Below are 25,000 nucleotides of genomic sequence, written 5' to 3'. Positions count from 1 at the left end.
GGCGCAGGAATAGAACACCGAGCCAACAGGCAGCTTAAAACACGCGACTGGTGCCGCGATCTTCGCTCAAATGCTATCGCTTGTGTTTTGCGGGCCTGTTCCTCTTCTATTTCCGCTAACGCTTGCTGCGTTGTAGATAAAATGTGGCAGACATTACAGTTATATTAACGCGCAAAAGCGGACGATGGTGTAGAGTTGTTGCTGCTGCTAATATTGAATACAGTACTGGTATTGCTGCAGTTGCTGTTTAGGTTAGTTTTAAATTCCTTCCAGCGAGTGTGTAACCACTACGGAGGAAGAGTTAATCAAAACTTCGTTTGGATTAAAAAAAAAAAAACATAGGCGATTTTTTCCCTCTGTTCAAGGCATTAAGGCAGGTGGGTGATCTGCTGTTAGTTGCAAGGTGCAGTAGTGTTGGATTTTAATGCTGTAGGATGTTATTACACACAGTATTCAAAGGTTCATGTTTAGAACATTACATTATTGTCATTTAGCAGACGCTGTTTTTATTAAAATTACATAGGTTACAATTTCACGTATTATCCATTTATACAGCTGGATATTTACTGAGGCAATTGTGGGTTAAGCACCATGCCCAATGGTACAGCAGCGGTGTCCCAGTGGGGAATTGAACCAGCAACCTTGTGGTTAGGAGTCCTGCTCCTTACCACTATGTTGCACTGCCTCAAGAAGAATCATATTGTACACTTAAAACAACTGAAGTTTAAGAATAGTTTGTTTCTAGTTGTGTTTGCTTTGTTACAGATGAGTGCAATACTGCACTTTTGATCCAATGCTGGTGCCTACATTTCGTAGATCAGGAGTTGGCCTCCTTTACATTGACTATGTAGCAGCTCCCATGTATCATAAAATGATATAACACACACACAGAGATAGAGGCAGAGTGCAAGAGTAAAGATGGCACCCCTTGCTGAAGATATTTACATTTGAACTAATCTCTCATTTCTCTCATTTGAATATGTCTCAGTTTCTGTACCCATCTGCTACACCTGACCAGCACCTCGCTCTTTGCCAAGCACACGTGGATGGCTGTTAAGCTTGATGCCATCTCCAGAACCTGCCTGCTCTGGCGCTGGACAAGAATTGTCAAAATCTTACAGCCAAAGCCACTAGAGGATTAGTGATTTACTGTGTGAAAGTGCAACATCCATCTCAGGGCCTTCTGACACTTGCAGAAGTGCACTGCAAAGGAGTATCTGGGCTCAAGCAGTAGTGGGGAGAAGTATAACATGGAAGGTGTGATTCTGTGTCACTGTAACAACAACAGTCTACCAGGAGTTTCACCAGGAGAGTCATGCCTGTGCTTCTCTAGTCTAGCAAGTGTACGTTTCGTAGTCCGTCAATGTCAATGTCAGTCAGTATTACTAGTTACAACAAAGTAAGCCAATGCTGCTGTCTTCCACTATTATTGGGCAACCACCAGTTTTCTAACGCTATGTGGGAAAAGTTTGAGATAACTGGCTACCTAGATTTTTTGCCATTATTTTTGTTAATATAAGGAGAAATGATCCCAACCTGACAACTACTAATCCCAAAATCTGTGATTATAGGGGACAGGGTAGTGTGTGTGTGTGTGTGTGTGTGTGTGTGTTGGGATGTATGTAGGAGTAGCTTCAGAAAATTTGAGTTGATTCACTATTTAGTGCATTTTCTGCTATGAGAAGAGAAATACATTTAAATGGTCTTCCATTCATCTACATATTTTTCATTCATGAAATCTTCTCTTGATCAGAGGAGGCTCCCAATGCTTTCCGATGTCTACTCAAACAGCAGCATGCAACATCTCCCAGCTCCAGGAAGTGGATACCAGAGTTCAGGCTTCCAGTATTGGTTGGTAATCATATTTACCTCATCATATGTTAATTTGTTTTGGGCTTGGTCTACAGGCTAATGATTTTATACAGAGGATAGCAAAGCATGACTGCTCTGAATCTCATGATAATGTATTTACAATACAGCATGTTTATTCAACTGAATATTCAGAGCTGGAAAAAGGAGAATTCCATGGAAAGATATGCAAATTGTTAACATACTTGTATCATACAATAAATATGAAGGCTACATTGTACATGTATTGATCATTTAGTAATATTATTTTTATACTGTATGGTAGTATAGTCTTTCATAAAGAGTGGCATAGTGGCTTGCTGATATACCTCATCTTTTCTGAAGTCCGTAATTAGCATTTGCCTAAGCTATGGTTTTGTGTGCTGAGTTCAGCGGCAATGTATAAAAACTGCATAAAAGTAGTCTGGTTTCAAATTGCATACAAAACTTCCAAGTGGAGACAATATATGAGCTGTGTATGGTATAATTTAGCTTTTCCATACAGACATGCACAAAACGCTAGAGAGCTCTCATCTCCTTTTTGTGCTAAAATGTATTATGTTTCAGTTATGACCTGTCCACTTCAGTTTCGAACATGAGAAAATGGAATCCTCTTTGAGCATGCAATCTGTAATTTATCGTTGAGGAATTCATATTACTACTTGTTCAATACCTCAATACCTTAAGAAATAGAACCCCGAGTCTGTGCAAAACCAAAAGGCTTTCAAAGATTGCATGGCAAAACACCAAATAATTGTATATGACTGTAATCTTTCCTGTGTAACCTCTCTTTTTCACAGGCGATATACATTGTTGTGACATATGATGTCACTACTGCCATAAAGAAAAAAAAATATTTTACAGCACAATCATATGACAATATGACAATCATATGACTAAACATATTCAGTGCATTTAAAAAATGCTTTGTATTCTGTCTCCTTTGGTATACATTCAGAAGGACTACACTGTGTGGTAAATCCACTATGGAGCAACGAGGCATGACTTGATTATGTGCTGTATTAGACAAAGACCAGTATGTTCTTCACAGCCAGCTCTCTGCGGTTCTGAGGCCACATATATGAGCTGGGCCTGGAATGCTGTACCATAAATCAAGAAGAAGATGCAAATCTAATTACGCTTATCTCGCTGGTTTGGCCTCCTTCCTGTGTCTGTTTTGTGCTGCCACTATATAGCCATCCATTTAGGGTCACGGACGTTGTCTTTATCATGCCCTGTGTTCTAAGGTCTGAAAACATTTACTCAAAATGAATTAGGTTGACATTGATTTGTGGATTTGTGAGATAAAACACATACCCAGTCCATTTAAGGGCATAGCAGTTTTTTGTTTTTTTTTTTACATCTTGTTCTACTCATGTAAACAAATGAGTAATTTGGTATCCTGATGGTTTAGACCAGAGAAAATGGAGCTTATTAGATTTGACTTTACTAATTATCTCCTGCATTTCCTACCAGAGATGTGTAGATTAGCTGTGCCATTAAATGGGAAACATGCTGACATAGTGTGCACGCTGTTCTTTTACTGTTCTTCTTGAATGTGCAACACTCTCTCGACTGCTTGGTTGCTGTTATGAAGTGTAGCTCCACACTGGCACTGAAAGAGAACAGTACTGCTCCGAGCCAGAATGTTTTCATGGTGTTTCATGGAGGGCAGGAACCACCTCATGACATCGGGGGGTTCTGAGAAATGATGCAATGTCTCCCAACATTACCAAAAACAACAGTGCTGCCTACTTCTTTGAATAGCTGTCTCTGCACCTCTGCCATCATGCTCACGCAAGCAAGATTCACTCGCAAAAAATGCAGAAGTCCAGCTTTTTCCAAGCAGCCAAATAGGTTGAACCGAAAAACTACACGTACGCAAAGTTTGCCTAATCGTACACCGCTGTGATATTGGGTTAACATTCCCAATTTCAGAGGCAACTGGCCTTTAAGAAATTGTATGAGAGCATACTGATGACCATAAAAAGGTGAATGGGTGAACTCATGCTAAAATGGACTATTAGAAAATACAAATATACAAGTTACTGCCCACAATGAAATCATTTTCAAGTGCATTTTCACTGTGATACTGAATTTACCCAGCATAATTGTCTGAAAATGGGGGGAGAAGAGTGTCAGTTGAATGGATGTTGAATACAGCTACTAAAAAAGATATTTTTTGGGATTGCTCCTTTTACTGAAAGCTCCTGTTGCACACTGGCCATACCACTCATGCACAAGGCTTAGACTGAATGTGTAGGCTCTCTGATATGAAAGCTGCCTAAAAATGAAAATGCTCACAGCTTGGAACCGTTTGTTTTGAACTCTTGTTAAATATGTTTAAAAAAGAAAAATAGACAATTTCTGCCTGCTTCGATGCAAACAATTATATGTACCCCATGTAAGTCCATAGTCACTGCACTGTAGTTTTTCAGCCTGAAGTAAACTGGATTCTGAGGTTAAGTTGGTCTGCATCCTTTTGTCTGTTGTGGTTTCAGGTAAAAGATAAAACAACTGCTTCTTCCTCCCTCAATAAAAGAATGCCATCTTAACAGTCCTCCCATAAAATCCTTATCGCCACATACACATTCACAGAAATACAACCAGTAATTGGAATCAAATCTTTGGTTAATTATTTACAGAAATGGTCTGCACTCAGTCTCGGAGGGTTTTTTTTTCACACAACAAACTGCAAGGCAAAATCGCATTCAATCTGCCATCCTGTCCTGATCGTTTGTCAAGGTTCAGAAGTTACAAACCACTGCAGTCTCACTCTGTAATATTTGAAACTTGGTGGGGGGGGGGGGGGGGGGTAGAGGGAACGAGAACGAAAGAGGGAGAGATGTGATTCTGATTAGGTTCAGCTTGCTGCGCAAAAGGACCAGAGAAATGGAGGAAAAAGGAGGCCTGAGAAGTTGGAGGAACAAAGAGGCTGGCCCACGTACCTCGTTGCAGGGCTGAGAAAGGGAATGAATTCTCCTGATGGCTTCAGCAGCATCCAGCTCTGCCATGTCCCACACCCTCGGCTGCTGTAATGCACCAAGTAATCTGCACAAGATGGTTTAGATTATGACGTGAGGGGGCATGTCAGTGTATGTGAGGCTTTTTTTTTTTTTGTTCAGTCAAAGAGGTGGAGCCCAGAATAAGTGTCTTTTCTTTCTTTCTTTCTCTTGCTTTTTTCTCCTCCTGACACAGTTAAATACTGTACTTTTTTTCCACAGCATGTGGTTATGAAGAAACTGATTTTATCAGCATAAAATATGACCATCTGAATGTGTAAAGCTCAGTTTCATCTGTGGAAAGAGGGAAAGAGGCATTTATTTACATCTTTTGTCTCAATAGTATAATTAACAATCCATTATAGGATTATAGCTTCATGCCCTCGAGCCCAAATAAGAATAGCACAGTGCAGGGGTGGCATTCAGTTCCAGCTTATTTCCCTGCGTTTGATACCTTAGGCATACATGCTAGTAATAAGGACTTAAATCGTACTTAAATGGAACTTTAATGAAACTTAAATGGATTAGTACAGTAGTTTACCTGAGCATTATAATGTATATCTAATTGGAGGTTAGTTTTTCAGTGTAAAAATGAAGTCAAGGGATAGGGTGAGGCTCTACAGTACATGGCTCATAAATACGTATCTGCTGAAATCAACAAGTGAGAGAAAGGGATATACTTGGGTTTTATCCCATGTCTGAGCTTTCTATGTTACATCCTGAGACATATGATCTGTTCTTTCTCCTTAGGCTAATGATAGCCTTGTTTACAGTGCATGAAAGTGAATTTATCAGGGGAAAACACCATATTATAACATCAACAAGAATAATAATAATAATAGCATGTAGAGGCACAGTGCAGGACATACTAGTGAAAGCTCTCTCTTGAGACTCAACATAAGGGAGGAACTAAAGTGCAAGATCACTAGTAATCTTCATCATCAGTGTTGCAAAAATGTCACTTTGAAGAGAAGAATTGAAGAGTAGGTTGTCCTATTTATATATACAGAGATGAACTAGCAGTTTAATTATATTCTAGGCAGTGGGAATCAAGCTGCAACTGAGAAGCAAACCTCTCTGAACACCACATCATGGTGGTTTCCAGTAACGTCTGACTTTTCGTTAAGAGCTGCAACAAGTATGACTGTGTGTAGTGAAGTATGCAACTTTTGCAAGTCATGTGACATGCCCCTCACTCCCCCTCCATATCTCTCTCTGTGAGCTCAAGACGTCCTGACATGCACTCACAAAGAGGCTGAATGTCTTGGCAGTCCTCAGCATAGCAGAAAAAGAGTAATGAACTTTTAATCAATTTTCATACTGTCCATAGGGTGTTGGCTTCCACACAAAGACCACTTTTACAAGATGTCTTCCAAACCCCTCCAGCTCCCATGAACCACAACACCAAAGCCCAATGCTGAGCACATTTCCTTCTCATGCATAAGTGCATAAGTGGGTCCTCTCACACAACCCCTGGGGTTATTTATGTTTGTGTGTGTATGTGTGTGTGTGTGTATGTATGTGTGCGTCTGTGTGTGTGTGCGTGTGTGTGCGTGTGTGTGTGTGTGTGTGTGTGTGTGTGTGTGTGTGCCTGTCTGTCTGTCTTTGTCTGTGTCTCTGTCTTGACTTTCATATGTTTGCAGTTGAGAGTTACGTTTTTTATCCTCCAACTCTATGGAGGGCAACTTAATTTTTTACTAAAGCATTCATAGGGGTAATCTTACACTGATTTGTTGTATGTTTGCATTCTTCTGTTTTAATAAGTTAATGATTATTTAAGTTAAATGCAGAGAGCTGACCTGTATGTCTAGGGACAAGAATACTGAGTAAGTCAACAGATTCATCTGTCCATTTTATTGGAAGATTACATTGTAAAATGAATATGGTATCTTTCAGGACCCAATCCTTAGTATTTGTAAATTTGTCTTAATTTGACTTTAAGCCTCATAGATCAGATAAGTCATCTGGATCTTCCATAAGACTCTGCAGGGGTGACTGTTGTGGCGTTTGGAGTCGGAGGAGTGACGCTTCATACATAGCTTTACGCTGGCAGACTGCAGGTGACTGACCAGCAGGGGTCACTGACGAGCTACCTGAACACAAACCCCTGACCACCCCACCCTCTCCTATATCCTCGGCAGAACGAAGCTAACTGTGAGCTGAAGTGGGTTCCCTATAGTCTTGTCAGCTCATGACACGGTTGGGATCGAACCCAGACTAGAGTCCAGAGTATCAAACCTGGGCTGTAGCCCCCAGCCTTGCACTTGAACGTTAAGTGTTTTTACTGACTGATCCATGTGGGAGTAGATGGAAATTTCCATGAAAACTTAATGTGAATCCATATAAATGATACACTGTAGTAGGTTGGTGTGGGTAGTACGTGTGATTACAATAGAATAAAAACACTGGTCATTTAAGCCTTGCAGCAATAACCACCCCTTATCCCACAGAATGACTCAATCATTGAGTCACTCTTTTGAGCGTCTTGGCAAATAAACAATATATTTAAAAAAAGTGCCAGTACTGGGTTATAAAAACCAACTAAAATCAAGATAATGTACTGTGTCTTGTGATAGGAATAGGTACCAGTTGTGTTTAGATGTGATGCAATAGTGCTTCATAAATAATGTACAAAAGCAGCGACATGGATTTGAATTCATAATGTACGTCTAAGCTCAAAAATCTTATGGGAAAATACAGTATGATCTTTGAGAAACATTACAAACCAACAGTTTAATCCTCACATGTATGACACAACATCTACTGTAATTTACAGGAGTAAATACAAGCAAGATTGTTATTCTCAAGATGTCTGGATCGACTAGAATGGAGTCATTCAAAGCTATTTCAACACAAGGCAAGCCATGGGATGATGTTGTGGCAAGTATTTCACAACTGTGTACTTTGGAAAGATGACACATGAAGACACTGTTTTGTGCCTCTGAAGAAAACCATCAGGGTGAGGCCCCAGGCGATGTGGCAGTGAGCTGCAGCTTTATCAGCTCAGCTTTGACACCAGACGTCCTGGCACTTTGATGCCTTGCAGATGTCCGCCTGGGCAATGCAGTCCAGAAACACTCCCTTCCACAGACTCGGTGTTCTCTGACCGCCTCCCCTGTTCACCGACAGCTGCAGGATGTCCGCCATCGTCGCTCCCCATTCTCAGCTTGCAGTCAACACAAACACGTCACCACGACTCCCTTGGTCTGGGATACCAGCTGGGGCTCTCCCGTAACCGTCACCTGACACCAGAGAGGGAGGAGACGGTCCAGCAGGTCCCAGCAATTTTTGTAGGACCCCGCTGTGGTGTTTATCTGAAGCCAAGATGATAAAGAACAAAGGCTCACTCTCCAAAGGTATGTGCTCTCAGCGATAACAAATGTCCCAAAAACATTGTCTGGTTGGCTCCCTTGCTTTCGTCCAAAAAAAGTGTGTCTGTACACATTTGGCGGCCATTGTGCTACAAATAAAGGTTTCGGTAATCCTTTGCTAAGGACCAATCATCAGCAGCCAACCCCTATTTACTTAATTATAGCTAATGTGATAGCCTTCCTTTTGTGCACTTCACGTGAATAATTGATTCAATTAATAAAGGCTTTAATTAATTAATTAACAGCTGACAGCAAAGAATGTTAATTATAACAAAGAGGTTAGGAAACTGTCAGGCTATTAGCTTATTTTTACATCTTAAATGAATTCATGTGAAGGGCACTGTCAGCTACCACATGAGATGCTCAGTTGCTAATGTAGTTTTGTTATTATTATTACTTTCCTGCCTACTATTTGTATTTTACCACTGCTGTAGACTGGAAACTAGCCATTAAGAAACTAAGAAGACCTGCTGTAGGAAAGACAAAAGAGCCAGAGATGTGTGTTTATACATGAAAACTCACTATTTTTAGGGGATCCCAATTTCACTTCTGTAGAGTTAATGATTCCTGACTGCCTTCAGTGTAAGTCAAAGGTTGTTTAAGTGAACAACATCATGTTGATGGATAGTGACCTTGCTACCTAAACCTATTTCAGCAATATGTTTACTACCAAGAACAGTATCAAGAACATCTTTATACTCTGGACGATTATGCCATCCAGCTTCCTTTAACCATTTAAGCCCATCGGCCTCTATTGTCCTCTTTTACTTACACGCTAAACTGTATAATATATGAGTATTCTCAGGAATTATTAAACAAAACTTTCTGGAAGACTAGTTTCCTTTCCCTAATGTTGTGTACTTTTTATAGTTCATATAAAGCTGCTTTCTCTAGTAATGAAAGCATACAGTTAGTTGTTTAGGTTTTTGCGCATGAACACCAAAGTGAACAGGGCAACAGCAGTGACCAGTGAAAACCTTTTAAGGCCATACATATCACAGAATATCACAGTATTCAGACAGTATTCAGACACCCTCACACAGTGAGGCAGAAAATAATTCATCTTCACACAAGGAAAATGGGTTAGAGGCTCACAGCAAGAGCAAGTGACACACCACTCTCGCATGCCAGAACATTCTAGACTACTAGGTGCATGTCTGTTCACTTCAGGGCATCCATCTGAGTTATGCAATTAGACACATTAAAATGGTTTGTTTTCCATTGTTTGGAGTCTGGATTTAAACCCAGCTGTGGAAGTGCAGATGATATGGACCTTCTGTGGACATCCTGTGCATTGACCCCGCTGGTGAGGACGGGAGGGGAAAAGAAGAGGGGGGGAGGGCACATGAACTCTGCGGTTTAGCCAACATCGGTGCCATATTTTCTCTCTTGATCTTCTGGCATGTGCCACGGCAAGTCCTGTCCTGACCCATCCCAGAAGCTTCCGTCAATCTCTGATCTCTACCCCATCTCTGTCGTAATGACAGTGAGAGCGTAGCTGAATGCCAAAATACATCTTTTATGGGATAATGAGACACTGCTGTCAATAATTAGCTCATAGTGGTCACACTTTACTGAGCCATTTGCAGAATGAAAATGTTTGTTTACTTCACTCTGAATCTGTTTGGATTACAGTTATGGTCTGGATTTGATTAAGATAATGCAGTGGTTTATGCAGGAACGCATTTATATCATAAGAAATAAACAAGATAATACAGTTAACATGGTGAAATAAGGGGAAGAGTGGTATAATGTCCAGATTCGGGAGTAAGCAATGTTGGATCCACCCACACCTCCTCCTTGGCTGTTTACCCGACATTGAGCAGATACCCATTCCTTTCAAAGATATTACGCATGCCTCAGATATGGAAAAACCTGATTCTGATCTAGGTGGGCAAGAGCTGTGGACTGAGTTGTCAAGCTGTTTAACTATGCTGCTTCCATTACCATCAGTATTAAAAACCATGGGAGAATGCAGAATGCCAACATTTCTAATCACAGCAAAAAAAAACAAAAAAACAAAAACAACAATAAAAAACATGTCTACCCAGCTTTGTACTGCAGATAAAATTGAGGTAATGCAGTAATATCGTAGGGAACTGCAACTGTAGGGAAATTAAGAGGTTGAAGCCAGAAAATGTGATGGAAGTTTCACATGAAAGCTTAAATAGTCCAAAAGGCATACCATTCTTCTCTTTGACTGCCTCACACAAAAGATCTTCACTGACAGCTGAACAGGATTCTACAATTAGAATCAGAGAGATAGTTCTGGACTACATCAGTTCACACCTAACTGACATGGCAGTCCAGGCAGATTGTCTGGTTTGCCCCATATGGAAAATCCTCAATGTTTCAGTACAATCTCAAAAGCTTTTAGTTTTAAACTACAACATAGAAAAAAAAACAACTCTAATGTGTGACATGATGTTCTGCCAGACTGACATTGTTCGTTTGCATTGGTCATTGCATTGGCTGGTCAGTGCTGCATAATTGTGCTCAACAAGTACTGACTTGTGTCCTGCTACAGGATAACTGATTTTATTAATTTTATCAGCAACCATATTAATTTATTTGACAGACATCCTTATCCAAGATGAGTTACAAAGCAAAATGTGGTATAGAATAAATTTGTGGGGTAAAATGCATTGGTATTAGCTAAGGCAGCAGTATATTGAAAAGTAATTGTTTCAAGGAGCATGAGGAAAAGCCAAAGCAATGAAGGCAGGCTGATTTTGGCTGTGTGTTGAGCTCACCATTTTATGATAGTTACAAATATTACCAAGTTTCCAATAATTTAATTCTGGTATTTTAGCTTAGCCCCTGCATTCCCAAAAACGTGTTCATAGCCACCAGGCAGACATTAGAGATGTTGCAAGGCTGACATTCGGAGAAAAGGACACAACTTTCATCTTTATACCAGTACAGATGCACCTCAAACTACTCATGCTAATGTAAATATACATTTACATATGGATCGTACAATGAAAATTTACATGTGATATTGCTCCCATGTAGGCAAACAGCAGTAAGACAGTATCAGCTTCCTGACAAACTTTTCAGGGAGTTGTACTGCCCTCTGCAGTCAACCTGGTTTAAACTACTTTTGACCAGTTTGAAATACAAGAGATGGTAGTGTGTGTGTTTTTTTTTCCATATTATACAATACGAATCAGAAACATCCATGGCATAACCAAATTTTCCCAAATTTCCCCTCCCGGGGATCAACAAAGTGTTATTTTATCTTATCTTATCCTATCTTATCTTAAAGATTCATTTCAGCTGGTACGCCCTGGGCAGGAGAAAACATGACACAAAACTTTTTTTTTTTCTTCTCTGCAACAGTTACACCCTTTACGCTGCACTAATACACTGTTACTTAAGGTAATGTATAGGTTACAGACCTGTTTTGTTTAGTCAGAGGGCTCTTTACCCCCACGCCTGCCCAGAGATCTGAACCTCACACAACATTCAATTTTCAGTAAAATACAGTCGCCTCTCTCAGGAAACATCACTGTGTTAAAAGCAAGTATAAATATAAAAACACAGTCAAGAGTTCAGAGCCTGTTGACCTGTGGGATTGTCTATCTGCCTTAGTTTTGTTTTACTTCAGTGAATTCAGTTATGTTTCTGTTATATTGTGTTACTAATGTGGAGAGTAATACAGAGATTGGTTTTGCTGTAGATGTAGTGTAAACATTAATGTTATACTCAAACAATGATTACAACAATCAGTTTAAATGTGAACCATATTTTACATTGCCGTTGCTAAGAGATATGTTATGTGTGTTCGTTCACAGTGATAACGTACCGAAACACGTATGAAGATTTCGAACAGATTCGAGGTGAAACTGTTGGACCGGTCTCAAGATTGTCAGCATCCCGTACAAATCGCTGGTGCTGATATAGGATCAGTATATGCGGCACAATTTACGCAGCTGACCAAGCACTTTTTGAGAATACTATCCACTCCAGTGCAGTAGATGGCGCTAATCAGTTTCCAAGTTTGCGTTGAAATTCTTCAGGCGATATGACGATGACACATACTTAGACCATGAAATAAATAAGGTGAAATTTGTTTTAGTACAGTTTTGTAAAACTGTGGGCATTCTAACGTGCGCACCTCGTCGTATATTACGTCTTTGATGTACGGAACAGAATGAGTGCACTGCAGATTCAGCACACAAAGCCCAATAAACGACAAAGCTGCTACACCGGCGGAAGTGCGCGCCAGACTGTTTCCACATGACGTATCGTCATTGTGCGCATGCCCGTTTATACTCGTTGTTTCTCTGCTACAATTGAAGTCGACACGGTCTTTTTGCCATCAGTCCAGTCTTTGATTTAAAAAGAAAATGGCAAGTGCATTTCATCTTCCTTTGAGCCAACAGGAATATGACGCATGGCTTTAGTCAGTAGAAATTTGTGCATACCTTCATTTTCGTAAGACAACGGATGCTGAATAGCCTAACTAGCTAGCGAACCTGCTAGCTCAGCTCTGTGTTTACGGGGCGTTGGTTTTGGTTGCTAGCTAGTGAGCAGGCTAGCTAGGCTATCTAGCTAGCAGATGGGATTAGCTAAATCGCTTGCCAGCTAGCAACACTGTTATTATTTCTGAATTAATCTAGAGATGGCATTATGGCATCTGGTGAGCTATGCTGTTTCTTGATGTTGTCTTTCGATGTTATAGTATGTTAACGTAACTTGCGACGAAACTGACTCTGAAAAGATTAGCTATGGTTAGCTACAGATAGCTAGCAGGTTGCATTTAGCTAGATTTTGAGTTGCGTGCAGGGTTATTCGTAGACTAACTGGATGACGTGTTTTAAAGGCTGAAGTTGAAGAAACCCTGAAGAGAATTCAGGGTCAGAAAGGCGTGCAGGGGATCATCATTGTCAACGCAGAAGGTAACTGGGGGGGAGGGGGGAAGAAAACCCATGTAGCTATAAAACTCTACTGCCCTTTAATGTGTCCACCAAGTATGTATGTATAATTTGAGTTATTTCGGGGTAAATGATCTTTTAATGCCCCAAACTGATTACAAGCTCAGCTGTAGTGTTAACTGCAACAGTAGACAGCAACACAACTTTGTTGGCAGATTTATAGGTTTCTTAGGTAACAAGTGTTGCTGAAGGGCAGCAGAATAGCATGATGGGTATGCGTACCAAAACTGTGCAACTCATCTGGTAATTTCAAACCTCTGTCATAGAGGTAGCTACCAGTTAAATGAGAGCTGCACAAAGTGCAATATAAAAGACAGAATGTCTGTCTAATGAACTAAAACTCTTCCTCGCTGTCATTTGGCCAATTTGAAGCATATTTGATTCCTTCACACTTGTTATGTTAAATTGGAAGCCAGCATTTTCAGTATTTTGGTAATGCCAAAAGATAAGCAGTTGATCCACATATCCACTGAATGACAGTCAAAAGCAAGCGGTACCAGCTAACGTGTACTGTGCCGTAGCTGTGGTTCTGTCCTTCCCTAACATCTGCTGTTCTCCTCTCAGGAATCCCTATTAAGACCACCCTCGACAACTCCAGCACGGTGCAGTACGCAGGGCTCATCCATCAGCTGGTAATGAAGGCACGGAGCACAGTCAGAGATATTGACCCCCAGAACGATCTCACCTTTCTCAGGGTCCGCTCGAAGAAGAACGAGATCATGATCGCCCCAGGTATATCATGCTCAGCTTGGAGAAATGAATAGATGCATTCATAACATTAACTAGCACACAATGTCTGCTCAAATAGCCTAAGTGCATTTCTGCTCTAACTAAAAAGAAAATAAATTGCATCATTGATTTATACCGTAAATTCAATACAAATAACAACTTGTTTAAAAGAACTAGAGAAGAATGATTCTTTGTTTGCATGGAAGCCAGTAGATGTTCAATTTTGGAATGTGGAGTTTTGGCATTCTGTAAAATTAATGATTTACATTAACGTACTAAAGTAAATTTTAAATATTTGTCTTTTTGTTTTGATTGACAGATAAGGACTATTTTCTCATCGTCATTCAGAACCCAACAGACTAAGAAGACTGCTTTTATTTTGTGTGTGTGTTTTTTTTAAATATATTTTTTATTTAATGGCCAAATTGTAGTTCATCATAACATACAGAATGTTCTAAAAGCATCATAACTGTGTATTCAGGAAAGACTTGAAACACTGTTTCTGGTGAAAATGCAAAGGATGGCTTGACCATGTCCAAAAATCTGTTTTAGGACAAATATGGCCATGGAGCTAGATAAACTTAATTAACATTCATAATTCCAGTGATGTCCCTTATTTGCTGAATGCAAGGAAGGTTTTTTTTGAGGGAAGTGTTTCTTCACATGTAGTGTTGAATAATTGTCATGTATATTTAGTCACAGGAAGCAATTCATACAAAACAGTCATTAATGGACAGCATATCCACTCAAGATTTCAGATAATAGTACTTATTCCTATTTACTTGATTTAAATGTAATCTCCATTTTTGGTTCGTCTCCTTGTGCTCTTACTTTGTGGTCTTCCACAGATCTGTGCTTCTCTGAACAGAGATGTCTGCTTTTCCCTTTGTCTGTAATGGCGCAATTGAATGAACCGTAATATGAAATTTATGGAACTGAATAAAAGAAGCCAACAAACTTGTGTTTTGACACCTTTCAGCAGTGTGGTAGATGAGAGTTACCAGGCCTCTTACAAGATATTGCTGTTCTTCCTTGTTGTAGCAATCATTCTTATTTCGGAGGCTTTTACAACAATGAACATGAATGGGAATCCCAAAACTCTGGTGATGAATGTGAGTTTTCAGGGTATCCTATTGCTGTGTTCCAGGCCACCTACTCAACATTTGACATCAGTCATTTGACAATGTCTGACATCAATGACTGGGCCACCTGAGTTAGTAAGTGGGGAAAGGTGTTTGTTCTTAGGAGGTGTCTTAAAAAGCTTGTACTGGGAATGAGCAGGCAAACCACTTCCATTGGTTGAGTGCAGCAATATTAGTCTCATTGAAAGTAAAGGGAATTTCCACCAGGAATCATGCCCACATTCAGGGTCAGGATGCTGTAATATCTTACAAATGTCTCCCCCCTCCCTTTAATCTCCCTCACCATGAATGCACAAGTCGCAGTATTAGTTTTGACCTTGTTAGCAAGGCTTCTAGCAAGTTACCAACTTTAGTTATGTAGGTATATACTTAGGTATATATTTAGTAATAGCTAGCTAACCTACATCACATATTTAGCCATGGCAGAGTTGTAGATGAATAACTGTTTAGCTAGTCATTATAGCTGGTGCTTATGCATATGTGTCCGGGTGGCAATCCTCAATTTCGGTCTTATCCACGTTTTTTGTTATAGTAATGACATTGCAACCGGAAGTAGAAGTAGTTGCCATAAACAAACCAAAATGGAGGGTAATGAAATGGGCTTGCTTATTTACAACATGGCAATGTGGAGCCACGGCACAAGTTTTATAAAAATATTGAGACAGCGTCAGAGATGGAGGCTTGCCTGTTCCGTTTTATTTTGTGCAGCCATCACCGCCGGTATCATTCATCAATGAAAAGATGCTGGAGGAGTGCTTGACGCCATCTGTCGAGCATGGTGGAGTCAATGTGATGGTCTGGGGCTGCTTTGGTGGTGGTGAAGTGGGAGATTTGTACAGGGTAAAAGGGATCTTGAAGAAGGAAGGCTATCACTCCATTTTGCAACGCCATGCCATACCCTGTGGACGGTGCTTGATAAGAATCAATTTCCTCCTACAACAGAACAATGACCCAAAGCACAGCTCCAAATTATGCAGGAACTATTTAGGGAAGAAGCAGTCAGCTGGTGTTCTGTCTATAATGGAGTGGTCAGCACAGTTACCGGATCTCAACCCTATTGAGCTGTTGTGGGAGCAGCTTGACCATATGGTACGTAAGAACTGCCCATCAAGCCAATCCAACTTGTGGGAGGTGCTTCAGGAAGCATGGAGTGAAATCTCTTCAGATTACCTCAACAAATTGACAGCTAGAATGCCAAAGGTCTGTAATTGCTGCAAATTGAGGATTCTTTGATGAAAGAAAGTTTGAAGGACACAATAATTTCAGTTAAAAATCATTATTTCTAGCCTTGTCAATGACTATATTTCCTATTCATTTTTCTATATTTCCTATTCAAACTCATTTCATGTATGTTTTCATGGAAAACAAGTAAATTTATATATATATATGGGACTTGCCGCATGGCCCAAGAACATGTCATGTTTGTGCCTAGCAACACCTTTTACATGTTTGTAATATATATATAGGCACAAACATGACATGTTCTTGGGTCATGAGGCAAGTCCCATCTTGTGGAAAAATATGCTCATCATAAATTGCGATATATCAGATCATAAAGTTAAATCCAGTCAAAGAAAATCTTCTGGATGTCTGCCCTGAGGTTTTGGGCTGAAAATGTATCTTATCTCTGTGGAATTCCAATATGGCTTCTTTTAAGAAACAGTAGATCACTCAACCTTTAAATGTTTTGTTCTTAGAAAGATTTAATTATGAATCACACTATATATAGCATGTTCATGAAAATGTGGTCTACAGTCTTGGGTGGTGTTGCTACACTGTTACTTTATTTAACTACAGCATGAAAACATTCCTTGGAAGCGGAATAACTTCCCTCAGTCTGAAAGCCAATGCTTCACCCAGTGAATTAAACTATTTTTTTCACCTATTTATAATGGGTCTTTTTCCTTTCGTTGTTTCTCCATGTTGCTGTGTTTTGTTGTTGCTTTTGGTGTGTGTGCCGTGTTCTGCCACGCTTATAATGAAGTTAATAACGATAATTCGCTAACCTACTAGAAATATATTTGGGGGAAAAAATGTTGGCTTACAAAAAACAGTGGGACAATCGGATAATGGTGGTAGTGGTGGTTTGTGAACTGGACTGTTCGTTAGTGCCAGCCGTGAGGAATTTGTCGGCACACTGCTGCTATTCCAGCTGCGACCTCGGAGAGGAGCCGCAACAGCAGCGCTCACTTTCCCTTTAAATCCTTAGGGTGACGTCACAGTCTTGGGTTATTGTCCTGAAAGCTGTTTTGGTAGAGCTAGACCAGCCTGGGAAAACAGCATCGCAACATTTGTGACAGCCTTGATTTCGCAACAAAAATAACTTGCTACATAAGTGGCAAAGTAGTTATCTCTGCAGTGTAGAATACAATCAATAGTGATGCCTTCGGACAGACCTTTCAAACAAAGAAGGACATTTGGTAAGTAACACCAGTTGCCGTAGATTTTATGACCAGCTGCCTAATTCTAGCTGTAGACATATCGTTAAGATTTTCTCCTAGTAGTTATCTCCCCCTGCCAGAATTTGTTTAGGGGAAAATCAAGGTGCAGGACGAAGCAGTCCGTCTTGAAAGCTTGTCCAGCAAGGCACGGACTTGCTTTGCTAATTTAGATTCAGTGTGATTATCGACGATCATTAGACAAAAAAGAGGCTGAGAGGCCTTTGTGGTGCTGTTTGTGAGAGGTTGTTGACGTGTGTGTCTGCGTGTGCGTGTGTTACGTTTATCGAATAGAAGCAAGCTAGTTTAGAATAACATTATTAGCTAGCCGTCTAACTGTATTCCCGCGTCATAATGACATGGGTTTATGGAAAACAAATTCAGCATTTGTAAAAATGATCTGTCTTTTAGCTGAAGATAAAGTGATGATGTAACTTGATATTACATACACCGACATATGGGTTGCGGATAGGGAGGAGCTGTCCACCGATGCATAACTCTAATAGCATGAAATGCAACTAAGTAGTTATTTTCCAAAATCCAGGGAAAAAAACTGATATTGTTATGATGATTTCCTTTGTGGCTGTTTACGACAGTTCATTTTCCAAAGTATGGCTGTTAGTGATCAACCAAAAATAATTATTGCAACATCACGCGGAGTCAGGTTAATGAAATGTTATCATGCGAAGAAATTACTTGTGGTAGCAATAGGACACGTTGACAGGGTATTAGCTTAGAAGGCCTCAGTATTGATACTTCTTCAGCCAGTGCTGTTGGACGTGTGCCAAGACTGTGTCAGCCATTATAGGCTACATTATTGACAACACCACCATAGTACTATTAAGTAAAATGTGTCTCAACTTATGTGCATAAGCCATTAAGTGAATGGAACAAGAGAGACTTTCATGCTGTTTTGCAAGTGTCCTTCAAATTGAATACAATGGAAAAACAGGTCAATTTAAATTCTTGCTACTCATTCCTAGTCAGACTATGTGTCTATCCCGAAAACAACAAAAACACCAGCATATCTCTTGCCATTTGAGTCCTGAACCCCTATCAGGAACCATGTTGCCATAATTTACATGCAAAGTAAGACCCCTTTGGGATTTAACTGTATACTGTTCAGTAGCACCAGGCAGACTCATTACTGACCTAGCTGTTTCTGGGTTCCAGCAATGAACTCTGAAGCAAGGATCAGAATCCAGCAAAACAGCAGTTGTCTCAGTTCCGCAGTGTTATATGATATATTGCGAAGAGACAATGTGGTGGACCAGGTGCACTAGTATAAAGCGTCCGACGTACTGAGATATGATAATGACTCAGTGAGTGCTCTGTGCTGTTTAACATTGATTACATGGATGGGATCAGTGACACTTTGGCCCAGTTTATAGCCTCAGATGAATTAAATAAATATGCTAAACCTCAGTATCCTTACTGATTAGCGTTGTGTGTGCCAGTCACTCTTTAATTTAAATCTGTCAATTCTTCTCAGTCTCCATAGCGAGATCATTTTTTAGCAGTTTTTTTTTTCAATCTTTCAGCTGTGAATCCCAAGCTTCTTTTTTTCCTCTTGCCAAAAAAGGGTTGACATGGGCTGCCCACCAACATAAGACATATTACTGTGGAAGTTTTTGACATGTTTCCTTGCCAGTGTTATCTGCCTCTTATATCCTAACACAAGGGATTCTTAATACTGTAACTGGATTGCTTGGATCTGAATCTGATTATGATCCATTAGAGGACACTCAAATTGTGCATTTATGTATTCTTGCATGCAGTGTATACGTTAAATTGAATTTTTATCAGAAAAGCCCTAAGTGAACCAGTAACTTAATAATCTTCTTGCATGTCACAGAATAACTTGAGCGAGAGGATCTCACTCCCTGTTGAAGCAAATTTTGCTATGTTCGCCTAATGTGATTTAATTTATGTAATTGGTTGACATATATAAAAATCCTTCTAGCCTACCTACATACATTTCCTTTTACCCTTCCCTAAATGTACATCTCTTTAATCAGTATCTTGTGACATGGTCAAAATAATGTTACACCTAATTTAATGTTTTTAAATTACTGCACTGTATGTGTAATATTTGCATTTTACCCTTAGTACTCATTTACAGTGGAATTACCGCATGAGGAATCAGGGACAGCAAAAAACAACCAGAAAAATCTTCAAAATTGAACATTATAACTGTAAAGTCATTGGGTGTAGAATTGTTTAACGTCACACATTGTGTGACATTTATTGAAGTCCTGTTATATTATCTATGTCATATCTGTAACTAAGCACTCGTAATCATTGTCTCTTGACAACCAACATCACAGACTATATTATGTTCTCATGAGCTTATTTTTAAGGAATTCCCAACTAAAGCTTAATGAAGTGTTCCATAGTCTACATGATTTTTGAAGCCCTACATTTTTCTGTACTATGACCAACAGCTTTTATGTTGTCACTCCCCAAAAATAATATTCTCTTTCCCCGATCTCACTTTTCCTCTTTCTTCTTCCTTTTCCCCTTTGCCTCTCCTTTCCTATCTGGTTATGGCCGTATAGCTGCTGTTTGTTTTGGTGGATGACTGTTATCATGCTGTCAGTCAGCTGACAGCCTAGGTAACTAAAGGACACAGACTTGGCTGGGATTGGATAGGGTTGACAAGGGGGAGGGGCTAAGATGGGGGTAGTGCTATAGGCCATGCTGTTGTTGTGTTACAAAATTCCAATAACTAGCGCTGTCACGTAAGGCAGCTGCTTGGCTGTTTCCACACTGGAAATCTTGTTCATATTCCTCTCTGCCATTTTTCAGAATGCCAGGCCAAATGTTTGGAAAAAAAAAAACAATAATCTCATGTCGCTGGAGGCCTTTAGTAAAATCGCTTTGGCTCTGGCACAAAGAATTATTCGGAAACTCTAACAATAAAATAAAGATTGTTGCTTTTTATGATTCCTGTTTTTCCTGTGTTGAAATCCGGTTTGCACATTGCCCCAGGTTGCCGAGTTCAGAGATGGAGTTTACAGTGTAAAATATTAATTTTCTCATCTCTTATCTCTTCCAGCTGATCGCTGCAAAGAGGTGCAGCAGATTCGGGAGCAGCACCCCAACAAAATCCCGGTAAGGTTCTCCCCTCCGTTTCTCACTGCCTCTGAGAGAGGACAGACTTAATGAAAAAAAAAAAAACAAACAGTAGATCAGTGGGCTCAGTTTATTACAGAACCATGCCACACCTGAATAAAATGTCTGGTTTTGGTCCCATGGAATGCCGTGTTCTGTCTTTTGGAAGGGGTGTTTCTCAGTCTGCAAGAGATGTGGTTAACATTGAACCGGCTCCCCAGTGAGCTCCACTAAAGCTCCTGAAAGCATGGTTTCAGCTGTCAGTAAAGTAATTAAGTCAGCGATCAGCTTGATGTTGGGGGGGGGTGAAATATCCAGACATCCAACTGTGCACTCATGTACAAGACTGCTTTCAGATTACAATGACAAAAAAGCAAACTGATTTGCTGTCTTCTGGAAGAATAATAATATAATAATAAATAAGAATAACTACTGGTTCTTTAAATTTCTCATATGTACTGTGAAGTCCTCAGCCCATCGAGGGTGGGGACCAGGGTTCACAGCACACCACAGCAATGCAGCAATAAGGCCTGAGTGGATTTTCATGGACTCGTTGACCCTCTTCTCAAACCTCTCTGCTGTGGAGGGAGGCCTGTCAGACAGAATGTAGTACATTACGAAAGACAAGACTTGTCTCAGTGTAAAATATGCATTGAGCTTGAGCAGGACTGACTTCTCCTTTTCATAACAGAAAAAGGCTTCTGCTGGCTGCCCATTGCAAATTAGCTCAAGGAAGACTTGCCCTTTGTATTTTCAGGCTAATAATCCATAAAAAATGCTAAGCCAAAGGGAAAATGGCAACATACTCATCCATTGTCTGTCCGTTCTTCCGCATCAGAAGGGCACAGTAACGATATTTTATTACTAGAGGTCTTTGATTGCACTTGTTATAGGACAAGCATACAAATTAGCATACAGGGCAGCGTTTTCCAACTGTGAAAAACCAGGTAAGTACAGTAATACAAATATGACTGTTACCAGCTGTTTTAAATTATTTGTACTGATGTGATGTTTTAAAAATGTATGTGTACACATCAGTGTAGGCAGCAATATTTTGTGTGTGTGTGTGTGTGTGTGACAAGTGAAATCATAAGCGGGTAGTTTACAAAAGAAATTTGTCTGCTAATACTGTACTGAAAGCTCCTGTGAGGTAGCTGGCTACAAAGGTCATCCACATCACTGGTCACCATCACCAAAGGCCTGGCACGCTTAAGATGTATTAATCTGTCAAGCAACATTTGAATTATACCATCTGTAGTATGTGAGGACAACAAAGTCTAGTGCATTTAATCCTCAGGTTATTCATTGCACAGCCTCTTCAGATTTTATGTTGTGCATCTGTTAGAAAATATGGGGTCTAGGGTGAAGTACCACTGTACTCCTCATTCTTGTGTTAAAATATAATGGTAATTAACAAACGTTTTTCTTGTGCCTGGTTTTGACCAACCACATTCAAGTACTGGTGGAGTGTCCCGAGTTAGCTACGTGTCATTCAAGATGGTGGTTTCTGTTTTTGCTGAACTTTAATGAAGGTCAGAGGTCAGCTGCCTCTCCTACATGGCAGCAGTAAGTAAGACCCAGCACAGTAGTGGAAGGTTTATTACAAACGACAGAAGGAAACTGAAGGAAATACAAAGATTCCGCAACTGCTTGAAGCTTAAGTTCTTGCAAGGCAAATAAGAACTTTGACTGGCCATTTTTCTTCTTGGAACAGTTCCTGCAATAGCAAAACAAAGAAGAGGGAATCGCAAAGATCTCTCTGGTTGGAGGCTTGTGCAAATAGACGCATGCAGGTTCATCATTCCACAATGTCAAAATAAGCATGCATGCTTGCAATCGGTGCTCTTTGGCCACGATGAGTGTCTTGTTGTACAGTGAGATGAGAGAGTGGAATCTCTGCCTGGGGCAAGGAAAGCATGTATGTATGGGATGTGTGTAAACATGAGAAACCCTGGGCCATACTGAGGTAGAGCCGATGTGACATATATGCCCCTTTGATCTCATTTGCAGGTGATTATTGAGAGGTACAAGGGAGAGAAGCAGCTTCCGGTGTTGGACAAGACCAAGTTTTTGGTCCCTGACCATGTCAACATGAGTGAGCTGGTGAAGATCATCAGGTAATATCATACGGCCGTGATTCTGAAAGGAAGGTGATCTTCAAAAGGGCAGGGGGATTGCTTGGATATCTGTGCTTGCAGCTTGTTGCTGGTTGCATTTATGGCCCACTTCACCGTGCAAATGTGGTGCTCCACATAGCATTTCATTTGACTTGACAGTTGAGTCTCCCCAGGCTGTGTTTCAGTAGCATTTTCACAACTGTGTTTCAGTAGCATTTTCACAACTCTGTTTCAGTTGCATTTTCACAACTGTGGGGCAGCAGTGTAGCATAGCGGTAAGGAGCAGGGCTTGTAACCAAAATGTCGCCTGTTCGATTCCCCGCTGGGGGCACCGCTGCTGCACCCTTGGGCAAGGTACTTAACCCAAAATTGCCTCAGTAAATGTCCAGCTGTATGAATGGATAACAATGTAAAAAATTGTAACCTGTGTAAGTTGCTCTGGATAAGAGCATCTGCTAAATGACAATATTGTGACTGTACCATTACTACTGGATTTCTCACATGGATCCATATTTTGAAAGCCAAAGAAACAGGTAGCTTTTAAACACAAAATAGGCAAATGGCATGCTGCTGTTGGGTATGTCTTTTGGATGTAAATAAAAACTCCAGAATTTTTAAAACATGAAATGACAGATGTCTCCACGACTGCATTTTCAACAGCTCATGGAGGACTTGTGGAGTGTAAACACACTCATTTGAATTCATAGTTCATACCCACATGTAATTACTTGCAGTGCTGTTTTGAACACATTAACATCTGTTCATATCCAACAGTGTTGTGACAGGTCATTACATGGCAGTAACTTAATAGGAAGAGCAAAAAAAAAAAAAAAAACAGCTGGCATCAATGTAATGAATCAATGTGTGATAGAGGGATGGGGTTTGAGGTTTATCAGCAGTAAAGTAATGAAAAACAGAAAGCTTAAGTAAGGGATGGACACAGATGCATTGCATGTAAAAAAAAAAAGAGAGAGAAGCTGACAGCTGAAGTTATGTTATGATGCTGACAGCCATGTGGTGCTCTGTATATATGCCCTCAGTGTGAAAAAGGCCCACGTAACACATTCACCTCTCCAGTGTCGGGCTACCCAGCTCTGGCTGGGCAGTGGGGGTGGGGGTGGGGGGGTACCAGGGATCAGGTCCACAGCTGGCTCTGACGGGCTCCACGGACCACAGGAAACACATTTTAAAACTCTTCAGCTCCAAAATAAACCTTGTTATCATTGGCAGCTGCCGAGTTTTTCCAATAGCTGTCCCCCTCCTTTAGCAACCATCACAGGTCGTAGGGTCGGCACGAATTTGATTTACTTTTCTGCTGGTGAACGAGTTGGTAGGAGAATGACTTGGGAGAACGTGTGTTTTCCATGTTTGGGTGTCATGAAGGTTTTTTTTTAGTTTGATCATGAGAAAGTGAAACTTGTCTTAATCACTATATTTATCCATGTTGGGCACATTGGGATGTAAAGTCCATATGATATTTGATGTACAGTCAAATGACCCTCTCATATAGAGTGAATTGACCCTTAAGTGTTCAAAGCAATGCCCCATGTTGCTTTAAAACTAAAAATAGCCCCGGACTCTCCAGTATTTATAGCAAGTGCCCTGCCTTTGACGACATATGGTGAAATACAAGGCCATACTATACCTTGCTGTAACAGCCTTGGGTATAATGCAAGGGTTAGTAACCAAATTCCTGGATTTACCCAAAATCCTTCAAAACAATCCTTCAGATTTTCACATTCTCACTAAATCAGAGACACCTTCCTACAAGAGATACACAGAAGGGATTCACACTTAATCCACCACTGATGTGTGGCGCCCACATGGCACGGCAACCATTTTGTATCAACATGCTCACCACAGAGTTTTGAGAGAGAGAACTATAGGATGATTACATGGCCAGTCTGAGTCAAGTCAGATAAGGAATGAGATCTAAGAACCGGGGGAAAATCTCAGGGTTAAACCTGCATGTGTATTCAGTTAAGCAGGATGGCAAAACATGAAACAACAGTCGAATGAAGTCAATTGGCTGCATTGGGAACTAGATTCATCGTTACGTAATTTCTCATATTATGTCGAGCAGGATTAGACTGACTTCCCTCTCTGCAGACAAATGTGATTCCAAATCACTGAAAGGCCCAGGGCCCCAGGGCAGTGTGTAGCCATTGTGTGCTCAATATGAAGCTAGCTTTTTATGGTTGTGATCTGGCCTGCATTGCTTGATCTTCATTTAAATGGTTTGAAGAAGCTGAAAACGCATGTGCACTGCACGCATATTAGAAACAGAATCGGGTAATGG

The 25,000-nt window shown here is 40.4% G+C and overlaps 3 protein-coding genes across 4 annotated transcripts in view; 2 read left to right on the top strand and 1 right to left on the bottom strand.

Moving 5' to 3' along the window:
* Positions 1-4,874, bottom strand: part of st3gal8 (ST3 beta-galactoside alpha-2,3-sialyltransferase 8) — a 13,642-nt gene extending 8,768 nt beyond the window's left edge. The window contains exon 1 of one of the 2 annotated variants that reach the window (XM_036531538.1): positions 4,797-4,874. The gene's annotated coding sequence lies outside the window, so the exon portion shown is untranslated. Of the gene's footprint in view, positions 60-4,796 lie in introns of those variants that run through there. The other variant, XM_036531536.1, reaches the window with a different exon arrangement.
* A 7,610-nt stretch (positions 4,875-12,484) lies between these two features.
* Positions 12,485-14,879, top strand: dynlrb1 (dynein, light chain, roadblock-type 1). The gene is made up of 4 exons (XM_036531391.1): positions 12,485-12,576; positions 13,050-13,125; positions 13,726-13,893; positions 14,210-14,879. The coding sequence occupies exons 1-4, from the start codon at positions 12,574-12,576 to the stop codon at positions 14,251-14,253; spliced, it is 291 nt and encodes a 96-aa protein (XP_036387284.1). The 5' UTR covers positions 12,485-12,573; the 3' UTR covers positions 14,254-14,879.
* A 2,387-nt stretch (positions 14,880-17,266) lies between these two features.
* The window catches only part of map1lc3a (microtubule-associated protein 1 light chain 3 alpha), a 9,513-nt gene continuing 1,779 nt past the window's right edge, over positions 17,267-25,000 (top strand). The window contains exons 1-3 of the mRNA XM_036531971.1: positions 17,267-17,452; positions 20,529-20,584; positions 22,595-22,701. Coding sequence (XP_036387864.1) covers positions 17,413-17,452; positions 20,529-20,584; positions 22,595-22,701 — 203 coding nt within the window. The 5' untranslated portion in view covers positions 17,267-17,412. The remainder of the gene's footprint in view (positions 17,453-20,528; positions 20,585-22,594; positions 22,702-25,000) is intronic.

This window comes from Megalops cyprinoides, chromosome 6 (assembly GCF_013368585.1).
Source record: "Megalops cyprinoides isolate fMegCyp1 chromosome 6, fMegCyp1.pri, whole genome shotgun sequence".
Lineage (NCBI taxonomy): Eukaryota > Metazoa > Chordata > Actinopteri > Elopiformes > Megalopidae > Megalops > Megalops cyprinoides.
The sequence above is the reverse complement of the archived record's forward strand: the minus strand, read 5'-3'. Positions and strand labels throughout refer to the sequence as shown.

What these genes read in the sequence shown, in the direction of transcription:
- dynlrb1 (XM_036531391.1), top strand. An exon ending in CATCATTGTCAACGCAGAAG is followed by an intron (nt 13,126 to 13,725) that starts GTAACTGGGGGG and finishes TTCTCCTCTCAG; the next exon opens with GAATCCCTATTAAGACCACC. An exon ending in CGAGATCATGATCGCCCCAG is followed by an intron (nt 13,894 to 14,209) that starts GTATATCATGCT and finishes TTTGATTGACAG; the next exon opens with ATAAGGACTATTTTCTCATC.